At 55.5% G+C, this 21,420-nt stretch overlaps 1 protein-coding gene across 1 annotated transcript in view; it reads right to left on the minus strand.

The window, feature by feature from the left end:
- Positions 1 to 21,420, minus strand: part of MAD1L1 (mitotic arrest deficient 1 like 1) — a 264,103-nt gene that overhangs the window by 34,618 nt on the left and 208,065 nt on the right. Inside the window, exon 12 of the mRNA XM_019637417.1 lies at positions 10,627 to 10,717. Coding sequence (XP_019492962.1) covers positions 10,627 to 10,717 — 91 coding nt within the window. The remainder of the gene's footprint in view (positions 1 to 10,626; positions 10,718 to 21,420) is intronic.

Below are 21,420 nucleotides of genomic sequence, written 5' to 3' on the forward strand. Positions count from 1 at the left end.
GACAGACAAGGTTGGCGTGGCCTCTGCCTCTGGCCCTCCACACGGGCCCATGGTCCTGGCAGACGCCGCTGAGCCTGCACCTGCTTTCTGAGACGGCGGAAGTAGGGCCAGCAGGCCTTTTTGAAGTGGGCCGTACAGCCTCTGCTGCAGCTAGTCACCTGTGTCACTGTGTGGACGCAGCCAGACACCCATAAACAGGGGAGTGCTGCTCTGTTCCAGCAAAGCTCCAAATGCGAAACCACAGCAGGCCCGTTTGCTGACCTCCAGGACATGCGCCCGACTGAGGCGAGAGCAGGGAGAACCTAGGGGCTCCCGGAGGACGTGCTGGGGGTGCGGAGGCCGGTTTCCAGGGAAGCCCAAGTGCCAGGGACACTGGAGACACGGCCCGAGCCCCCATTCTTGCTCCCAGCTCCACTGAGCCGAGCTGAAGAACGGATAATAATCCCCAACAAGGACAACGCCAGGACGGCTTGGAAACCAGAGGCCCAACTGTTGACAGTAACGTGAGGACCGGGGCCAGAAGCCACCGCTTCCGGCCGGGCCCGCCAGCGCTCTCGCTCTGTCACAGGGGAGGCGAGCCGGCTTGTCCCCGGCACCCCGTGCCTGCGTGGGCGTGCAGGCGCGCGTCGGGGCTGCTCCGTGAAAGATGAGCGGATGGGAGGGCTCTGCTGAGCTCTGCTGCTAGATGGCAGCTTTGAGGAAGAAAATGGGGAAATCGCTATAATCTTCTGCTAAAAATGTGTTGCCTTGTTTGATCCACAGCTGAGGAAACTGTTGAGACGCTGACGAGACTCTCGGAAGGAACAGCTCTGCACCTCCTTTGATGTGCTGGTGTGATGACTGAACAAACCAGCCTATTTCCCGTGCGGGGGGGAGCAGCGGACCTGGCGTTTCTGTTGCTGAGCGCAGCGAAACGAGAAGACCCTGCAAGGGCCTGACGGGGAGACGCCAGCAGGCAGTTCCCGGGGAATATCAGCCCCATGTTTCTGAGGACATGGAGGCGTCTGAAGTCTAGAGAGGGCAAGAGACTTGCCCGAAACCACCAGCAAACCTGGGGCCGGAGGCTCCCCTGTGCGACCGTGCGCTCTGCCTGCCCCGGGAGCCCTGAGGCTCCTGCCTCGGTTCTTTCACTCAGATTCTGTGCAAGCCCAGGTGACTGGCTGTGTCCCTCTGCATCCAGGACCCCTGGACAGCGCCCTGAGTCCTGTGGGAGGTGGCTAGACAGCAGGCGGCACCTATTTTGCTTCTGTTTTGTTCAAGTTCTGCCCCTAACTTGCTGGTTGCCCTGAGCCTCTGTGGAAGAAGGAGGCTGCTGAACTGGATCATTAAGGACCTTCTGGGCCCGGTGCTCAAAAGACCTGGACAGAGGACAAAGCCCCAAGAGCCCCCTCCCTGGCCTGTGGATGGACCTGCTGCCGGGTGGGGCCATGGCTGCCCGCAGGGCCAGGCAAAGGAAACGCTGCCCCCTGGCCACACCCCTGAGGTAGGGTGCCTGCCACCCAGGGCCTGACTCGAATACTAAGAGACCCTGCTGGGAAGAGGCAGAGACGCAAGGAGAATTAGAAAGCACAGTTAAATAACCGCCCATCCTCATGCATATTTATAAGTCACTGGCCTCAAAGCTAAATCAATACCTCTCCCAGCTGAAGGGAGCACAGCTCAGGGGGGTGAGGGGAAGCTCTGGGGTGCCCGCTGGATCTGAGGGGACGGGCAGGAGCCAGACCTACTAGCTGGGGTCAGGCAGCACCCCCAGGCCCTGCCGTGGCGATGTCCCCCCCCCCACATCCCCACCCTGCAGACCCGCCTCTGCACAGCCGCAGGTCTAGTGCCCTGTGCTTAGGAGCCACGTGACCTCGGGAAGGTCCCTCAGGCCCCGGCCTCGCGTCCTACACGCCTCAGAGGCTGGGGAGAGCGTGCCCAGCTCTCGCTCGGCGCTTAGTGGGCTTTTCGGGACATTCCCTGCTCTGCAGCTGTGGGCACCCAGCAGGCCCAGCCCCCCGAGTGGGCCCTCGGGGGTGGTGTGCTCACTGCGGGTGAAGGGCCCCAGGTCTCCAGCACCAGGAGCAGCTGACCCACCTCCTCACTTAGGGAGCGAGAAACTGAGGTCCTGAGAGGACATGAGGTCCATGCAGCCCCCCAAGACCCACAACTGGGGGTAAAGAGGAGCGGCCCAGGGCGGGAGGCAGGGACAGAGGAGGGAGGCCGAGGGTTCGTGACACCCAGCTATAGGCCCCTGGGGACCGTCCTGTCCCCACAGGTGCTCAAGGCCTCCACGTGCCCCTGAGCCATCATACCCACGTGCGCGCCACGGCTTCAGGCAGAGCCAATGGTGACAGAGGGACAGGTGGACGGAAGACTGAGATGTCCAGGGCGGGTTGGTTTCTGCCCAGACCCGGGTGGGGTCCCCACCAGGCAGACACGAGGGCCTCAGCGGGGCAGCAGACACAGGGGACCCAGCAGACATTCGCATCCTGCTCTGTGAGCTGCACGCCGTGTGACTGGGCGAGTTCCCTGGACGTCTGCTGCAGGCTGAGCTGCCCAAAGCCGAGCGCTCTCAGCAAGGGTCTCACTGCACAGGCGGGACCCGGGGCGGGGAAGGGCCGAGAGCAGAGGCTGCCACACCGTCCGCCCACCGTCCCCTCCCACGCTGGGCGAGGCCCTGGGTGTCCCCACCACACGTCTCCGTAACCTCTCCTGGGCCACCTCGCTGGCCTGCACGCCCTCATCGAAGTCCCCTGAGCTCAGGTTCTAATCAGCAGACAGGACAGCCAGCACGGCCCATCACAGGCCTCGGCCGTCACCCGTGACCCCCACCCCGAGCCCTCGGGAACGACCTGCCGTGAGAGGCACGTTAAGCAGCCAGCAGGGAAGGAATGAGAGGCAGTTCCACTGGTCAGGAGGGCTGGCTGGTGGCCATTCAGGCTGAGGGACAGCTCTGGCCTGGCTCTGGCCCCCACCCAGCGCCCCCTGCCACTGTCCTCTCCTAGACCCTGTCTTACAAGCCCCACAGGTGGCAGCTTTGGCAAAACTCCGGGTGGGGGGGGCAGTGGTGGGTAAGTGCGGGGGAGTGGCCAATGAGGACTGGGGTGAAACCTGGCTCCGCTGCCCAAGCTCCTCACCCAGCCAGCAGGCCCTCCTCCTGCTGTGAGGCGCCGGCTGTGCTGTCCCCAGCTTCCACCACATTAGGTGCAGCAGTCTCCAGTCCACGGGACACAGCCACTCACCTGGCCCAGGGCCCTAGCGCCAGCCCCATGCATTCCTCTGTGTGTGCGTGACCCGAGCAGTCTGGATGCCACAGTCTCCACGCCCCTGACATTACACAAATATCATTGGGCCTGCCAACCGCGTGAGCCACGGCCCTGCTAGGCGGGCAGGTGAGCCTTGAAATCAGCCGGCCTCGGCTGTCACGATCTCCCATCACAGAGAGCAAACAATGGCTGGCAGCCGAAATCCACCGTGTGAAGCCAGGCCGAGCTGGCAGGTCAGCTCCGGCGGGGAGAGCGGAGCATAGCAGCCCCAGGGAGGCCGCCAGGCTCTGCCTCTCCTGCCTAAAGTCTGACTCGTACCAGAAGGTGCTTAACCAAGTTGTTTCAAAAACTGAATCGCAGTAAAATCCACATAAAATACAATTTACCACCTTAATCGTTTTTAAGTGTATCGTTCACCATTAAATACATCCACACTGATGTGCAGCTGTCACCAACATCCTCTCCAAAACTTTCCACCTTCCCAAACTGACACTGTGTCCCCATGAAACACTAACCCTCTCGCCTCCCCCAGCCCCTCACCACCATCTACTTCCTGTCCCTGTGAGTCTCACTCCTCTAGGTCCTCGTATCAGTGGGGTCACACAGTGTGTGTCCTTTGTGACTGGCTGATTTCATCAGCACAGTGTCCTCAGGGTCCATCAACGCTGTAGCAGGTGACAGAATTCCTTCCTAAGGCTCAGTAATGTCCACCATGTGGCTGGACCCCATTTGTCTGTCACTCACCCGTCAGTGGACACTGGGCTGCTCCCGCCTCCTGGGGACTGTGCACAGTGCTGCTGTGGACGTGGGGTGCAGGGATCTCTGAGACCCCGCTTCCCGTTCTTTTGGGCGCAGGCCCAGGAGTAGGATTGCTGGGACATGTGGCTAAACACAGCAGCTTCTAAATATCAGCTACACCACCTGTGCTGGGCATCATGCAGTCTCCTTCTGACGCAGTTCTTTTAGAACTTAGTGTTTTGTCCGCAAACCCCTCCACAAAACATCTTTTCTACAAGGGGAATTATGTAGTGGGTCAGAATTGCCTTTCTAGGCTGCCTTCACCTTGACTGTTCTAGAACCTGCCACGGAGAGTCCCGGGCACTCTGAAGGCTGACGTCACCTGTCCTTCCCGAGCGAGGTCCTCACATGGCCTGCGTCCTTTCACCACCTGAATGATCTACTTGTCCGTATCATCTGTTCACTATGTCTCCCCTCAGAGCACAGGCTGATGAAAGTCGGGGCCCTGGCTGCGTCGCTCTCCACGGCGCCCCAAGTCAGCGCGGTGCCCACACAGCAGAGCCCGGTAATGGCGGGCTGCCTCAGTGAGGGGCAGGGCTGGTCCCTGCAGCCCGGGGCACCTGTGTCCCAGGGTCCCCGCCTAAATGTGAGTTACACATTATTTCTTACCAAGCCTGGTGTCTAGAAAAATCTAGAAGTCTGCTGGCAAGGCTGTGGGGACACTGGTACGCTGGAGGTGGCTGGCGTGACACCGTCCTGCACTGTCAGTGGTGCACGCAGACACAGCCACTGACGGTGGCTTAACAACCAGTGCAGGTGCCCTCTGCTCCCCCCACCTCTCTTCTGGAAAGCACCCCCCACACACATGCACACCCGCCTGTCTGAGGTCACAGACAAGGAGGAGACGGCCAGTGACAGGTAGCTGGTGACACAGGATGGCACGCGCCCACCGGAGCCCACGTCCTGATAGGAAGGTTGCCCAAGTGCAGCAGGTGACAAAGCCAAGTGGAGGATGCTTCGAAACAGGGTTTCCTTAAAGGCAGGGTGGGCACAGGATGTGCTTAGAAAGAAGGTCCAATGGAGCAACCACGTGAGAGGAGTATCATGAAACGCTGCACACGCAGGACCTGCATGTTCTTGCAACCAGCCCAGGAAGGAGCCGGGACTGGGACGTGGCTCGCCGGGGTCAAGCGTGTGTGAGTGGCGGGTGGAAAAGCCCATCAAGAGCACTGCCTCCCCCCAGAGCGCACCGCCCACGTGCGCCTCACTCCATATGCAGCCCGAGGACACTGGCCAGGCCTGAGGCTGCTGCTGTCCAGGTGACCCAGGCAACGTGAGAGCTCACAGTCCAGGGGACCAGACTGACCCCCACACAGGTCCTGGGCATGAAGACTCTGAGGGGTGACGTCTGAGCTGGGCCCCAAAGAACGGGCAGGTCTGAGAGCTGGGGAGGGTGGGCTGTGGGCACGGCCGGGGGCGGGGTGGGAAGGCCAGGTGGGCAGCACGGCGAGCCTGCGGCCGGCCCAGAGTGCTGGTCTTCACTTCCTACAGCTCTGCTTCCTCCACGACGGCGGGTGGGGAGGTGGGAGGCAGCAGCCTGTGGACCTCTCACGGACGTCCCGGCTTTCCGGGTAGAAATGGAAGTTGAGGGAGGTGGACGCCCGGTCTCAGTCGTGAGTTGGGGACATGACTGTGTCACCTCCCGCCGTGGGGCAGACCACGGGCTCCTTCCTGTGTCTGGGCTGCTTCGCCTGCATGGTGGGGATGAAGGCTCCCTCTCAGCGCCCGTGAGCAGTAAGTGAAGACACCCAGCAGGGTCAGGCCCGGACGGCGCCCACGGTGTTACCTCGGGTGGGGGACGTGACGGGAGACCAGTGCCCCACAGCCACGGTACAGCGATGGCGGCTATCTGTCGAGCTCCCCTGCGCTCTGGCAACAGCCGACACTGAGGACACGCCCTCAGGGCTACACCAGACCCTGGGGTTCAAGCCTCCCTCACCTGAGGGAGCGCACTCTCTGGGATGCGCCCCAGTCATCGCCCAGCACCAGGCCCTGCAGGGTTCTGCCTCCTGGGAGCAACGCCCAGAGAACACTCCAGAAGTGTAGGCAGTAGGCCAAGAAACAGCGGTTCTAGTGGGGGAGCATGGACCAGCAGCCTGGTCAGCAGCTGGCAGATCCACCAGGGAACAGTCAGAGGCAAGAGGGGGTCGGGGAGGGGAGGCCGGCTTCAGGTGAGACCAGGTGGGTGGGGAGGGAACTGCGGTCCCAGGACTGACAAATGTGCTCCGGGGACACAGCTGGGTGAGAAGGAGCCAGTGGGGGCTCAGGGTGTCTGCCTGGGGTCCAGGTGGCTGTCACAGCATCAACGGGGAGAGGCCGATGAGACTGAGGAGTGGCGAAGGCCCCCCTACTCCCCGTATTCGGGAGAAAGGCGGGAGGCAGAGGCAGGGCGTCTGTGATTAGACAGCGCTGCTTGCCTGGTGACGCAGGGCCGCGAGCGGGGACGGGCTCCACACACACCATGAGCTTTCCGCTCACAGGGAACCCTGCAATTTTCTACCCACTCCATTTCCAAAAAAGCTACACTTATTTAAAATGTCACTGGGCTGCAGTCTGGTCCCCTTCCTGAGCAGCACTGCAGGCCAGCGTGGGGCAGAGGATGGGCGGGGTCTCCGAGAGGACGGCGCCCACGGGGCTCCCACACCCGCCCACCCACCTGCCTGAACAAACACCGTGACTGGGCAACTCTGAGGGACAGAGCACGTGGACTCAAACCCGCAGATGAATTCTGCTTAATTACACGCGTGCTGAAGCATTTAGAGGGAAGGGTACAGATGTTTGCAATTTGCTTTAAAATGCACCAAAAAAATTCAAAAGGATTGATGGGTGGAAGCAGGGTGGGTAGATACGTCATAAAGCAACCACAGTAAAACGTTTGTGGCAGGATCGGGGTGGTGGGTAAGTGACTGTAAAACTCTTTCAGCTTTGCTGAGTTTGAGAATGTTCACGAAACTCTGGGGAAAATCTGCTAGCCTCCACCATCACCGGGGACGCGGCACAGCGCCCCTCACCTGCTGGGAGGCAGGTCCAGCCTGGGTCCTGGCTGCCCGATGGGCAAGCGTCCGCCGGGCCCAGAGCCACCGTGGGGGCTCCAGGAGCCTGTGGCCTTGACAGTCCCCGAATGTGGCCCTTAAGAAACCCAAGTGTGAAAACCACGCAGGCATCACCATGTGAGGATGGTGGTGGTGTTACTGTGCTGGCCACAACGGCAAGGTGCCCCTGCTGGGAGCGGTCACCATGTTCTCCTAAGGTGGTCTGCAGGGAAGCAGTGTCAGCTCTGTGTTCAGGTGAGCAGACCAAGCAGGGCCACGGCTGGTGAGGGACAGAGCCACTGCCATGCCCAGGACCCACCCACTCAGGAGGTCATCAGCACTCCATCCAGACAAATGACACGAACGTCCTCAACTGCTGTCCCGCAACCGTTTTCTTGGTTCTGGGAAACCTAGGCCAGTGGAAGGGTGTGTGAGGAGGGCTGGGCTGGGAGGGTGCAGACGACCAAGGGCAGTCCCCCTTCAAGCCACTGGCCCAGACACACCTGCACTGGGGAGACCGGACCGCTGGGAAAGGCTGGAGGGCAGGGCCGGCGGGGGGCAGGCCGGGGCACATGGAGTGTGTTTCCCACAGTTTTCACAAGTTCACTCAGTCTGGTTCCCCAAGACCCTGACGCCGCAGCCGGACTGAGAACCACAGAACCCCGTTTCCGGACCCAGAGTTCCACGCAGTTTGCTCAAGCGAGCGCCGCCTATGAGAACCATGCACCATCCTAAGCCCATTCAGTCATGAGAAACGGTGCGTCTGAGTCAGGTGGTCATGTGCTGGCTAACTAGGGCATCAGTTTCCCATATCTAAATGGGGCCCCCAAACCACCCATCTTCCTGACGGCTGGCGGGAGGTCCCATCACCTTGAGCCACATCAGACACGCACACAGGTCACCCCAGCTGAGTGTGGGAATAGCTGAGGACCCTCCGGGGACCTGGACAGGCCACGCCAGGGGAGGAGCCAGCAGCCTCCCTCCAGGCCCCGTCCAGGCCCCTGAGGAGGGCACAGCGGCGGCTGCAGCGCTGTTTCCTCACCAATTACCAAGAGCTCTAAGCAGTGCGAGCCTCTCCAAGCACATGTTCCCAATTGTGTCACCCTGCAGCTGATTTTAATCAATCTTCCTGAAGCGGTGGCGACTTGAAGACTCCCCTCCAGAGAAGGGGGTGGGGTGTTTGCAGAAGGCGGCTCCGTGAGCAGCGCAGCTGACACACAGCCAGGCCCTGCTAGATGCCAGGGAGCCCCTCCACCACTGGCCACACCCACAGCCATGGCCACAGCTGCGCTGCAGTTCTGAGGCGGGCACGGAAGGGCCGAGGGGGCTCACCCCAAGGCAGAGAGCTGCGGCCAGGCCACCTGGAGGGGCTCACGTGCTCTCCTGCTGCTTCCAAGGCCCAGGCACAGAGGTGAAGGGGATGTCGTCTTTATCTCCGGGGTGTTCAGAAAAGGCCGAAGTGGCGACAGACGGCCACTAGCATTTACTGAGCATCTGCCATGTGCCAGGTGTGATGGGCAGACGTGGCCTCTGTCCTTCCGTAACCCCCAGGGGGGCATCATTATCCCTGATTTTATAAAGGACGCACTGGGGGCCCAGACGGCAAAGCCCTGACATGCCTGAGACCACCTGGCCAAGGAGCACGGCTGGCTTCCAGCTGAGGTCTTCAGCCTCGGACGCCGGATCCGCCCCAAGGCACCGTTTCCATGAGCCCAAGTCACCCGTGGACCCATTTCGACGTTGCCTGAACCAGCTCCTTGAGCCAGACATGTTCTCCCTCGTCTCCACTGTGCCGTGACCAGAAAGACTGGCTGGCTCCCTCTGAGCCTCGGCCTCTGTTTCTGGCTCCGCTGCGGGGGTCCGAGTGCTGGTGGGCACGCTCATTCCGGAGCAGGGCCTACCCACTTCCTGCAGCCTCAGCAGGTCTGTGCAAGCATGCGCCCCTCACATGCTGGGTGAGCAGTGGCGCCGGGTGAACTCTGCCTGCCCCGTGTCAAGATCAGATAGGAGGTGTTGATATGACCGGGGTGACCAGCACCACCTGCAACAGACAGCCCAGCTTTGGGGTGTGCACCTCTCTGTGCCCTGGCAGCCAGCCTGGGCAGGTGTGGGCAGTGCCAAGGGTGGGAGCAGGCCAGCGGTCCTGGCGCTGAGGCTGGGACTGGGACTGGCAGTCAGCTGTCAGGGACTCGGGCAGGGAGCAGGGCGGGGGCAGGTGAAGATGGGCGCAGAGGGTGACGACGCTGGGCTCAAAGCCAGCTGTGCTCCTTGCGCTGGTGCCCTCGGCCACATTGCTGAACCTTCTGAGTGGAGCAGCAGGACCCCCCCTTCAGAAGAGGCTTAGGGAGAAAGCAGAGCATCCGGGCGCACGCTGACCCACAGAGGCTCACGGAGTTCCAGCTACTGAGTGACGAGTGAGGAGGAACAGGGGTTGGGGCCACCCCACCATCACGCCCACCCTGATGGACTACGCACGAACACCGGAGATCGGCGCGCACAGCCAACACCTATTCCCCAGGACCTGGTGCTGGTGGCGAACACCCACCAGGCTCAGGGCTCCCCTCACATGACCCTCAACAACCGCACCAGAGGCCATGGCAGCCGCGCACGCCCCCCCCCCCCCCCCCCCCCCCCCCGGGCAGAGGCCTGGAAGCCTGAAGCAGGACACAGAGTGGTTTTAGCTGCACTCACTGACGCCCGATTGCCGGGGGGCCTGGGCAGCCATGGGTGTGATCCCAGGCTGCGCTCGACCGAATAGCCAGAAACACCACCAACCCCACCTGACACGGCACCACTGGCGGGTGGGCAGGCAGGCGGCCAGGGATTCACCTGCCAACAGCCAGCGCGCCCATCTGAGCACTGCAGCCCAATTAGATGGTACGAGCTGACAGGTCCTAGAGCTGAACACAGTCCAGCCGCGGCTCACCGCGCCTTGCTTTATCAAAGTTGTCACTTCCACCATCTCCAGGAATTGGTAATAAAAACGAGATTTGATTTACCCCTAATAGGTGTCAAGGTAAAATCAATGGCCTATCCCAAATCTCGGTGATGGCAACTCTGTGGGTTTCTTGCCACGGAACAATTTAGACAGGAGGATAAAAACAAAAAACAAAGCAAAATTAAGACACTGTAAACAGCAGTCCAACTTATGACTGTGGGGGGATGTGTGCGGACACCAAACCAAACGGAGAAGACGTCCGCCAGCCTCTGCACTGGGCAAGCACGGCCGTCAAGAGAGAGCCCAGGCTAAGGGCTCCGGGGCCGAGGGGGAGAAGCGGGGGGTGGGGGGTGGGGCAATGGAGCGGAGAGGACGGCAGGGGTGACAGCACAGCCTGTGGGCACATGTCCTGCCTGCTGGGTGCTGGACACACTCTCGGCCAGCTTGGGGTGCGTGCGTGGGAGGGGGTCCTGGTTTAGTTTAGTCTGAGCCGGCAAATGGGATGTTTGTGGGTGCAGGAACCCAGACATGCAAATCCGGGAAGAGACCAGGAGGGAGCCGCGCTGGTTCCAGGGCAAGCCACCGCCAGGGGCTGCTCGCCAGCACCTACCGCCAGGGTGAGCTGCTCAAGCTGCGTTTCCAGCTGCTTCTTCTCTTCCTCCAGACGCCTCCGCTCCCCTTCCAGCTCCTCGATCTTCAGCCTGCAAGGAGAGGAAGACCGTGACAGGACAGCCCCTGCAGCCCTCGCGGGAGAAGTCCTGCCCCGAGAGAAGAAAGGTGGAAGGTCACACGACGAGGGTATAAAGTTCTGTTCCCAAATATAATGAAACGATGACGTCAAGGGATGACAATACGAAAAAACTATCAACATACCCAAGCACAGGATGGCAGGGTGCACACGGGCATCTGTTCCGATGGAGGCGCCCTGCCAGGGAGGGAGTCCTCGCCGACACAGGGCGAAGGGGGCACACAGCGAAACGAACCTGAGGCGGGAGCCCACGCGAGTGGTGACTGCGTAGTGCAGAGGACCCACCCTGAGGATCAAGAAAAGGCCTGAAGCGTCTCCAAAACGACGAGAAGGCGGGGAGTGCTCAGTGTGGCTGTGGGTGCCGCCGACGGCGGGAGGCCCAGGAGGACCCAGGACGAGGGGCAGCGGCCCCGACAGCTCACTGTAAGAAAGTGCCTCTTTGTGTCTTCACTTTTAACTGTAGTTTTTTGATAGGTACTGTATTCGTATGATTTAAAAGGTAAAGGTTTGCCAAGGAAGTGGTGCCGGGCCTTGCACAGGGTGAGGAACAGAGCCCCCCACGAGCCAGACGGAGAGTCACGCTCCACAGAGTGCTGAGGAAGGTCCTGGTTTGGGAGTGCAGGGGATTATCTCGGGACTGACGACAGCTCCAGGGCGGCCTAGCAAGAAGTTCCAAATTTGATGCAAAGTATAAAGCCACAGATCCAAGAAGCTCAACAAACTCCAAGCTCGAGAAACATGAAGAAAACAGCTCCGATGCACATAACAGTCCAGCTTCTCAAAACCAGAGATCAGGAAACAAAATCTTACCAGCTGCCAGAGAAAGGGAGACACTACATACAGACGAGCAAGCAGATTTCTCATCAGAAACAGTGCACGTGAGGAGACAGTGGAGAAAAACCTTAGAGCACTTAAAGAAATAAAAACTATTAACCTAGAATTCCATACCCAGTGAAAATATCTTTCAAACACAAAAGCAAATGTTCTCAGATGACAGCGACAGAGCGCGCAGAGCTGCTACGTGGCGGAGGGACAGGAAGACTGCCTGGAGGAGAACTGCTAGACAGGGGGGCCGAGTGCGCTGGACAGGTCACATCCAATCCCGCAGGGCGCGGCCTTGTAAGGGGGACACTGAGGCTCACAGAGGGCAGGTGACAGCTGGGAAGTGGTCCATTGGGTATGGACCCTGGCAGCAGGGCTCCAGCGTCGTCCCCTTACGGCCCATCAGTGCTTCTCAGGGGGAGGCACACAGAGGTGTGACCCCTGCCTCAGGGAGGCGTCCCGGTGAGCATGGTGGGGTCACCCCCAAGAAGCTGCCTTCTGCAGGAAGACTAGTTCATCTCAGGGACAGGCCGGGTGGGAGGTGCGCAAGGCCCCTTTCTAAACAGGATACCACAGGTGCTAAAGGCTCAAGAGCGAACGTTCTCAAAAGCTAAATTCAAATAAGCATCTGTATGCAGCTGCAGACATATTAGCAGAATGGCTACAATCCATCCTGGCTGTCAGAGAACAAGCCCACATCAATAACGCTTGCTGTGCATTTTAAAACGGGCACTGCTTTCCTCGCCCTCCTTTTCAGGCAGACTGTTACCTGGTTGGGAGGAGGGAAACAGAATGAGTAAATAAGAGTGTGTGTGTGTTTGAGTGTGTGAGCGTGAGTGTGAGCATGTGAGTCTGAGAGTGTGTGTGTGAGGATGTGAGCATGTGTGTGTGTAGGAACCAGTTAGAAAGGGGTAGTTGTTATCGTGTTACCCCACACACCCTGGAAAACAGGGAGAAATGATTGTTTTTGTGGAGCTTCTCAAAGGGTGGGGGGCAGTGGAAGGGCCACGAGTGGCCTGGAGGGCGGGCAGCAGTGCAGCTGGGCACAGCTAGAAAAGGAGCATGTGGCCATGATGCCACCTGCCCAGGGTGATCAGCCACTGGCCCCAGACCCATGCCCTGCCCTGCTGGCCGCCCCCAAGGGCCTGACCGCCCACCCAGGGCGCTGCTGCCATCACCTGTCACCGTTGGCATCTCCGTCCCCTTTGTCAGATGGCCTGTGTTTCCAGTGCTGAGCAAAGTGTGACCATGTCCTTAAACAACAAGCACCGGAACCCTCAGTAGAGACTGGAGCACGAGGGTGACGGCGCCTGCTCTGGACTGAACGTCTCTGTCCCCCGACCCCATTCCTATGTTGGAGGCTCTCCACGATGTGAGGACACACAGACACAGTGTCCATCTGCCAGCCAGACGGAGTCTTCCCTAGACACAACCATGCTGCCACCCTGACCTCACACCTCCTGCCTCTGGAGCAAGAGAAGATGTCTGCTGTCGGAGCTCCCACCTGTGGCGTTGGCTATGGCGGCGCTTGGAGGTGGTGGGTGCGGCTGGAGCAAACAACGGCCATGTGGCCACGGCTTTGGAACTGGCTAAGGGGTGCAGGTGGGAGAATTCTGAGGTGCGTGCTAGAAATATGGGCGCTAACGGGGTTCTGGGGCGGGCTCAGGTGGAAATGAAGAACATGTGACTGAAAATGGGAGGAAAAGCTGATGTTTGTCATAAAAGCATGAAGAACTTGGCTGTGTTCTTGTGTTTTGTGGGAGGCAGAAGTAGCACGCGGTTAAAACAGCTGTTTAGCTGAGATTTCTAAGCAAGTTTTGACAGAGCGGCTTGGTCCCTCCTGCTCATAATACAGTGTACGACGAAAGGTGAGCTGAAGAAGGGCTGTTGCCGTTATGGACTCTCTGGCCTGTGGGGACGAGCAGGCCCCCCACCTCTGTGGTCTTCTTCCTCTAAACCCAGAGCCCCGGTTTCATCATGAAACACATCCAACACAAAGGCTGGGGGCAGTCACTGCTGTGTTGTGAAAACCAAGACTGACAACCTGGCACAGACCAGAGGAGGCAGAGCTGAGACGCTGAAATCAATACAGTGCCGGGCCAGCCGAGTGGAGCGTTGGTTAAGAGTTGGCTTGGGACACCAGCTCTGAGCAGCAGGGCCCCGGTTCGGATCCCACATTAGGGCTGGTGACTCTGTGCCCTCTACAGCTAAGATGGTGAACAACAGCTCGACCTGGAGCTGGGCTGCCGTGAGTCGCTGGTGATGGAGTAGGCTGCAGTGGGTTGCCATGAGCTACTGTGAGTGGCCGGCAGCTGGTGTGAGTGGCCAGCAGCCGGCGTGAGCGGCCAGCAGCCCCGTGAGCAGCCGTCCAGAAGCCGGCGACAGATCTGCCTCGCCCGGGAAGAGCGCAATGATGGTGCCAACATGGGCCAGTGAAGCGAAGTCCTCCACAACTAGACTGAAGAACAAAAGGACAGCAACTTGTCTGTTCCCCTCCCCCAATTCCCCAATAAAATCTTTAAAAAAACAAACAAAAAAACCCCCAAATACAGTGCCTGCACTGGTTGGACATTACTGCGTAAACAGAGGCGGCGGGTGACTGAGCAGCGGCACGCAACGACCAATGTGTGCCGGTAACGCAGGATGGAAACGACAGGACACAGAGGGGACTGTAGGGGGCTCTTGTACTGTTCCCACAACCTTCCTGTAAATCAAAAACTACCAAAAGGGACAGCTGAAGAAATACTGGAAGGAGGGAAGGAAGGAAGAAGGTAACTGGAGCGGCTATACTAGTATTGGGCAAAATTGACCTCAGCGCAGATAATCAGACAACTGCCACATAAAAAAGAGGGCAGGGTATCAATGTCAAAAGGGTAATTCACCAAGAAGACACACTGGCCCCATTTGTATATGGTCCTAAAACAGACCTTCAAAATACGCGAAGCAAAACAATGACGGAACTGAAAGGAGAAAGAGCCAACAAACCCACAAGAGGAGCTGGAGACTTCAAAACTCCTTTCTCAGCAACAACAGAAACTGTAGACCAGCAGTCGGCAAGGAACAGCAAGACTGAACAGTCCCATCAAAAAACTATTTAGATCCAACTAACACTTATAGGACACACCACCCAGTTACACCAGAATTCTTCTCAAGTACAGATAACACATTCTCCAAGACAGATCATACTCCTGGGGCATTTAACAAACCTTACCAAATTTTTAAAAACTGAAATGATACAAAGTATGTTTACAGACCATAATGAAATTAAAGCAGATGTCAGTAACAGACAGGACAACCTTCAAGCCTTTGGAAACGTAACAACGCACATCAAGAAAATACATCGTTTACAGAATACTAATAAAATCAGAAAGTATTTTTAACTGAATGAAAATGAGAATACGACATATCAAAATTTGTGAGGTATAGCTGAAGCTGAGCTTAGAGAAAATTTTGTAGACTTACACGCTTATATTAGAAAACAAAAGCTCAAATCAATAATCTAAGCTTCCACTTTAAGAAACCTGAAAAAAAATACACCCAAAGCAAGCAGAAGAAAGTACATCATAAAAGCAGAAATCAATGAAATTGAAAACAGAAAAACAATGAAAAAATGAAAGAAACCAAACTCTGGTTTTTTGAGGAGACCAATTAAATAAACCTCCAGCAAGAATGACAAAGAAAAAATGAGAGAAGACACCAAGTAAGACGACCAGGAAGAGAAGTTTCCGCTGCAGACCCTGCAAACAAAGAAGGAATTGCACGAACAACCCCACATACATAAGCTTCACAATCTATATGTAATGTACCAATTCTACAAAACCCACAATCTACCCAAATTCACTGAAGGTAAAACGCATAATCTGAATATTTTACAACTACCAGAGAATTAAATTGTTAGTTAAAAACCTTCCACAACAGAAATATCCAGGCCTAGATGGTTTTATTGGGTGCAAACATTTAAAGAGGAAATAATGCCTTTTCTGGAAGAAACAATCTCTTCCAGAAAAGGGGAGAGAGAGGAACACTTCCTAGCTCCTTTCATGAGGCCAGCAGTACACGGATACGAAACCAAGCAAGGACAGTATGATACAACTACGGATCAACATCCCTCGTGAATGTGGACACAAAAGTATCAACAAAACATTAGCAAGTTGAATCCAGTAATATATAAAAAGACCAATACATTACAACCAAGCAGGGTTTATCTCAGGATGTCAGGCTGGTTCAACACTGAAAAATAAATCAATATATCTACCACATTGGAAACATAAAAATCATGTGATCATATTAGTCAATTCAAGAAAAAAGAAAGGATTTGACAGAATCCAATATCTATTCATGATAAATCAGGACTGGAAGGGCACTTCTCCATCGCAATAAAACACCCGTGAAAAGCCTGCAGCAGACACCGTTCTCAGTGGTGAAGACCGAGTGTCCCCCCGACCAGGAACAAGGCGGGATGTCGCTCTCTCCCTCCACCTGCTCACTGCACTGGAGGCCCTCACTTGGGCAAAAATAAGGAAAAACGAAGGAAATTAAGTAAGGTTTTAGGAAATAAGATGAACAACTAAAAAATCAATCACTTCTTCATAATAATAATGTGTAACAGTAAAACAAAACAAAACAAAATGTATAACCTAAAAAGACACACTTAGGTATAAATCTAACAAAATGTGCAGAATCTATATATTGAAAAAGTACAAAATGCTGATGAAAGAAATCAAAGACCTAAACAAATGAAGATATATACCATGTTCATGGAATGGAAGACCCGATATAATGAGAACGTCAACTCTTCCCAAATTCAAGTACAGATTTAACACAATACCAATCAAAATCCCAGCAGGGCTTTTTTTTTTTTTAACTGCAGATATAGACAAATTGATTCTAATATTTATGTGGAAAAATCAAAGAACAGCTAACATGATTTTGAAAAAGAAGGATGAGCTTGGAGGACTTGCGCTACCGACTTTAAACCTTATCGTAGGCTAGTGATGAAGACAGTGGTGACGGAACAAATCCTCAGATCAACACAGCACCAAGGACAGTCCATAAATAGAAAGAGAAACATGCCCACCTGATTTTTGACAAAGGCACAAAAGCAACTCAGTGAAGAAAGGACAGCCTTTACCATACACGGTGCTGGAGCAATTGAACACCTTTAGGTAAAAAATAGAATTAAACCTTGGCCTAAACCTCACATCTTACACAAAATTTACCTGAACATGGATCAGAGTCTTAAATGTAAAATGTGAAACTATAAAACTTTCAGAAAAAAGCGTAGGAGAGAATCTCGGATACTTAGGGCTAGGCAAGGAGTTTTCAGACTCAACATCCAAAAAAAAAAAGGAGTTCCATAAAAGGAAAAATTGATAAATTGGACTTTGTCAACATTAGAAACTTCTGTTGCGGTAGAGACATTGATAAGAGAATGAAAAAACAAGCTAAGGACTAAGAGAAAATATTTGCAAATATAAGAGAAGATATTTGCAAATCACATACTTGACAAATATATATCCAAAATACATAAAGAATTGGCAAAATTCAAAAGTAAGTAAAAAACAAACACAAAAAAACCAAACTGGGTGAAAGGGGCAAAACATTTGAAGACACTCCACCAAGGGGATCAGCAGACGGCTCCGGCATGTGAGCAGGCGTTGAGCAGCGGCGGCCGCTGGGGAAACACAGGAGCGCGCTGTGAGGGGCCGCGCGCGCGGAGCGCACCAGTGTGCTGACAAGGACGTGGGGAAGCCCACACCCTCACACATTTCTGATCAAGAAACTGCCAAACCACCTTCCGAAGCTAAACACACACAACGCATCACCTAGAAATCCCACTCTGGTCTCTCTCCTGGAGAATGGACACCGGTGTCCAGACACAGGTGTTTACACAATTTCCCCAAACTGAAAACAACACAAATGTCCTCCAGCAAGTGAATGGATATGATTAAAACACACATGCAATGTAGCCTCGCGCCGTGGACACTGTACCACGCAGGCTCATGCGTTTCTGCTGCACGCCGTGCACCGCTGTCACACGTGGTGCAGGTGGAACCCAGTGAGTGTGACTCAGGGAAACGGCGAGGGCAGCGTAGTCTGCGACACTCAGCCCTGCCTCACCTGCACGGCCGTTCTTTCATTTGGAGATTCTGAGCTACTTCTGTGAACGCGTCCCTTCCATTTGGAAAGCTTCCTGAGCCACGCGCTGAGGGGAGGTCTGTCAGTGACAAGCGCTCTTAGTTTTACTTTGTCTGAGAATGTCCTGATTTTCCCTTCGTCCCTGAAGGGTATTTTCACTGGCTGACAGCTCTTTTCTTTCAGAACTTGAAAAATGTAGTGCACTTCGGTCTTGGCTTCTGCAGTTCCAGATGAGGAATTCGCTGTCACTCAAATTGGTGTTCCCTGTAGATAAAAGAGTGCTTCTCTCCGGCTCCTTTCAAGATGTTTTTCATCGGCGTCAATTTTCAGGAGATTAATTAGCACGTATCATGGTGTGGACTTCTTTGGTTTTATATGGTGTTGGGTTCACTCAGCTTCTTAAATCTGTAGGTTCATGCCCATCACCAAATTTGGGACATTTTCAGTCGTTATTTCTTCAGCTATTTTTCCAGCCCCTCCCGAGGCTCCAATTAAATGAATGTCGTATCTTCTGTCACTGAACCACCAAGCCCTGGGGCTCTGCTCTCAGTCGTCGGCTTCAGTCTGTTTCTCCCTGTTGTTCTGATTAGGTGATGCCTGTTGATCTGTCTCCGAGTTCACGATTCTTCCCCCTCATCTCCAGTTGGCTGGAGAGCCTATCCAGTGAGGTTTTATTCTGGTTATTGTGTTGTCCAGGTCCTTAGTTTCTGTTCTGTTCTTTTTCAAAAGAAAGAATTGTTATTTCTTTGTTGAGGTTCACTATGTTTTCTTTCTTTGCTGAGGTTTCTTAGCTGTTTGTGTTGTGACACCTGCTTTAAGGTCCTTGTCAGGTAATTCCACCACCTGCGTCGCCGTGATGTTGGTGGCTGCTGGCTGTCTTTTCTCCTTCAAGCTATGGCTGCCCTGATGCTGGGCGTAAGACTTGCAGTGTCCTGGACTTTGGGCTTTACCTCATGAGCTCTGCATCCTCTTTAATCTTCTTTGGCAGACGGCCACGTGTGGAGGTGCGAGTCGTACCCCTGGGCCCTGTTGACACGATGCTGCAAGGTGGGCCCTGCACACAGCGGGGTGAAAGCTGGGCTCCCCGCTGGACACCAGGGATGGGGTCACGAGGGCCACCTGGCTGCTCCACCATCGTGCTCTGACTGGCTGATGTCACTGAGCTGGGGTGCGGTTTGGGGCCCCTCCGATGCGTCCACTGACCAGGGCACTCCTGCTCAGTCCCACTCACACGCATGGGCACTGCCTGCTCTGAGGGCTGGGGGTGGACGGCCAGGCCCCACTGACCCAGCTGACGCTGCTGGATGGAGACTGAGTGCTGCTGCTTGCACTCGGCCATGGGGCACGTGTGGGAGGGGACACACTTTTCCTGGGGATTTGGCTGAAGTGGGCCAGCGTTGTCAGAAAGGCTTTCCCACTGGAGGGTGGGCCGGTCAGGCCTTTCCTGGAGCTACATGCGTGTGCATGAGTGTGCATGTGTGGCTGGTCCAGATCAGAGTTTCTGCAGCTCCATGTCCAGTGCACGGGCAGCAGTGAGCAAACTCACCACCACACTGTTCCTTGGGCTTCGGGGTACCCTGACAGGCCGCCCTCTCTGCCCCTCCAGGGCCTCCTGGCTGCCGTGTCAGGTCAAGGTTTCGAGCTGTGAGGAGGACCTGGGAGGAACAGGGCTATTCCCTTGAACTAGAACTAGAAGTCGAAGATCTTTTTAAAAGCCAGCGTCTCCATGTGCTCTGCACTGTACGCTGTCTCTCCATCTCTGAGGAATACCAGAGGTTTACTTTCTTGGGAGGGAAAACAGCTGGTCTCAGGGCTGAGCGATCCAAACCAACGGAGAAGTTCCCTGGTGAACAGAGGACAGGATGTTCCCACGGTGATGAACGTCCCCGTCCCGGCCCCTAAGCTCCCAGAAGCTGGCAGTACCCACACCCTCCAGACAGGAGTCTCCCCAAAGATGTGACCAGGTCACAAGAAAAGATCACCTCACATGGAGGAGGGCGTCCCCATGGAAGGACGACTGTGGGCTAAGCCACCAAGCTGACAAAACAGCAACACAGAGCAAACACGTTGTGGAGCGAAGAAAACCTCAGAAAGTGCCAATATTACATCAGAGAGACAGTGAACGGACTGTTCATAAAACACCAGCAATATGTTTTACATAGAAAAGAATATTCAAATAAGAACAAAACCCCCCAAATCTCAGGAAACTAAAATATAATAGCAAAAATAAAATAAGGTTGATAAATTTGAGAAAATTTTACAGAAAGTAGAACAAAAAGATGGAAAACAGGATAAAAAATGTTTTTAAAACAGATAACTAATCTGGGAAGTTCAACATCCAAATAATAATTTCAAAAAGAATAGAGAAAATGGAAGAGAAAAAATAATCAACGAATATTTAAGAGAAACCTCAAGAACTGAAGGGTGCGATGCCAGAGGGAGAGGCCACGACCACCAGCATTGCCCGTCACAACAGGCCCACGCCACGCATGCCCTGGGCACCTGCGGGCACGGGGCACAAGGTGAAGACGCTTCAGGCTTCAGTGGAAGAGACCAGGCATGTGCGAAGGGCTTTCTCCAGGGCATGATGGCTGGACGCCTCCCTGTGGAGTCAGTGCCATTCACCTGGGGGCACCAGGCCCTCTGATGTGGTCCCCAGCTGCCCCCTGTGGAGCCGACCTGGGACACCCTGTCACTACTGGCATCATCGCTCACGGTGGGGCCTGCAGCCAGCCCTCGCTAGCCCCTGAAGGTGCCCCCGCCCGGCCTCCCCATCAAGCCTCAGGCACAGGTACTGCCGGGAGCTCAGGACTTGCACTCTGGACACAGCCCTCAGCAGGGAGTCTCACACCTTGCAGTCTGGAAGGGGTGTGGGTGGGAGCCCAGGGTACCGTGCCTGCAGTCCTCTGAGGGGGGGGACGTCTCCCATGCCTCCAACGGCCACGGTCTCCTGAGCCCATGAAGCCGGAGGCTCCACACGGCTGGAAACACCGGGGCTGGGTGGGCACAGGAGGACGCGCGGGCAGTGGGGGCGCTGGGGAGGGATGGCGGGCGCTGGCAGACACGTGTGTCTTGGGGATGACGGAGTCGACCCACTTGCTAAACCCACAGACAGCATTCAGGATTTGCTCGAGCTGCTCTCTGACAGCAGAAAAGAAAGAGCCCAGATTTGTTCCAGTCGGAAGGTCCTCCAGCTGTTGCCACTTAAATCTACTGACGTTTCCCGAGTTTTCATCGTTAAGAGTGATGTTCCTCATGTGTATTTTACATGTATACATTTACTGTGTCACATGTACCTAATAAGTTATCTATTTAACACATACCTAATTTACACACAGCCAATCCATATGTGTGTGTGTGTGTGTGTGTGTGTGTGAATGACAGAGGCACAGCCTGCGCCATCCATGACCTATGAGAAGAAGGGACCAGGCGCAGGCGGGGCGCTGGCTGCAGAGGCTGGGAGGTCTGGGGTGAATGGCCGGCAACAGCCAGCGGTCCACTCCGCCCTCCTCTGAATCAACCTGAACCAACCGCTTCAGAAACCCCATGCTGCTCCATCAGTTTCAGAAGAGATTTGCAGGAAAAGCACTTCACACTCCACAGGAGGCATCGGACATTAGAAAGATCACTCGGTTTTCACTCACGGGGGAGCCTTCCCAAGGCTGCCTCCGTCCTATACCAGCCAGCAGCTGCCGG

The sequence above is a fragment of the Hipposideros armiger genome, unplaced genomic scaffold (genome assembly GCF_001890085.2).
Source record: "Hipposideros armiger isolate ML-2016 unplaced genomic scaffold, ASM189008v1 scaffold_33, whole genome shotgun sequence".
NCBI lineage: Eukaryota > Metazoa > Chordata > Mammalia > Chiroptera > Hipposideridae > Hipposideros > Hipposideros armiger.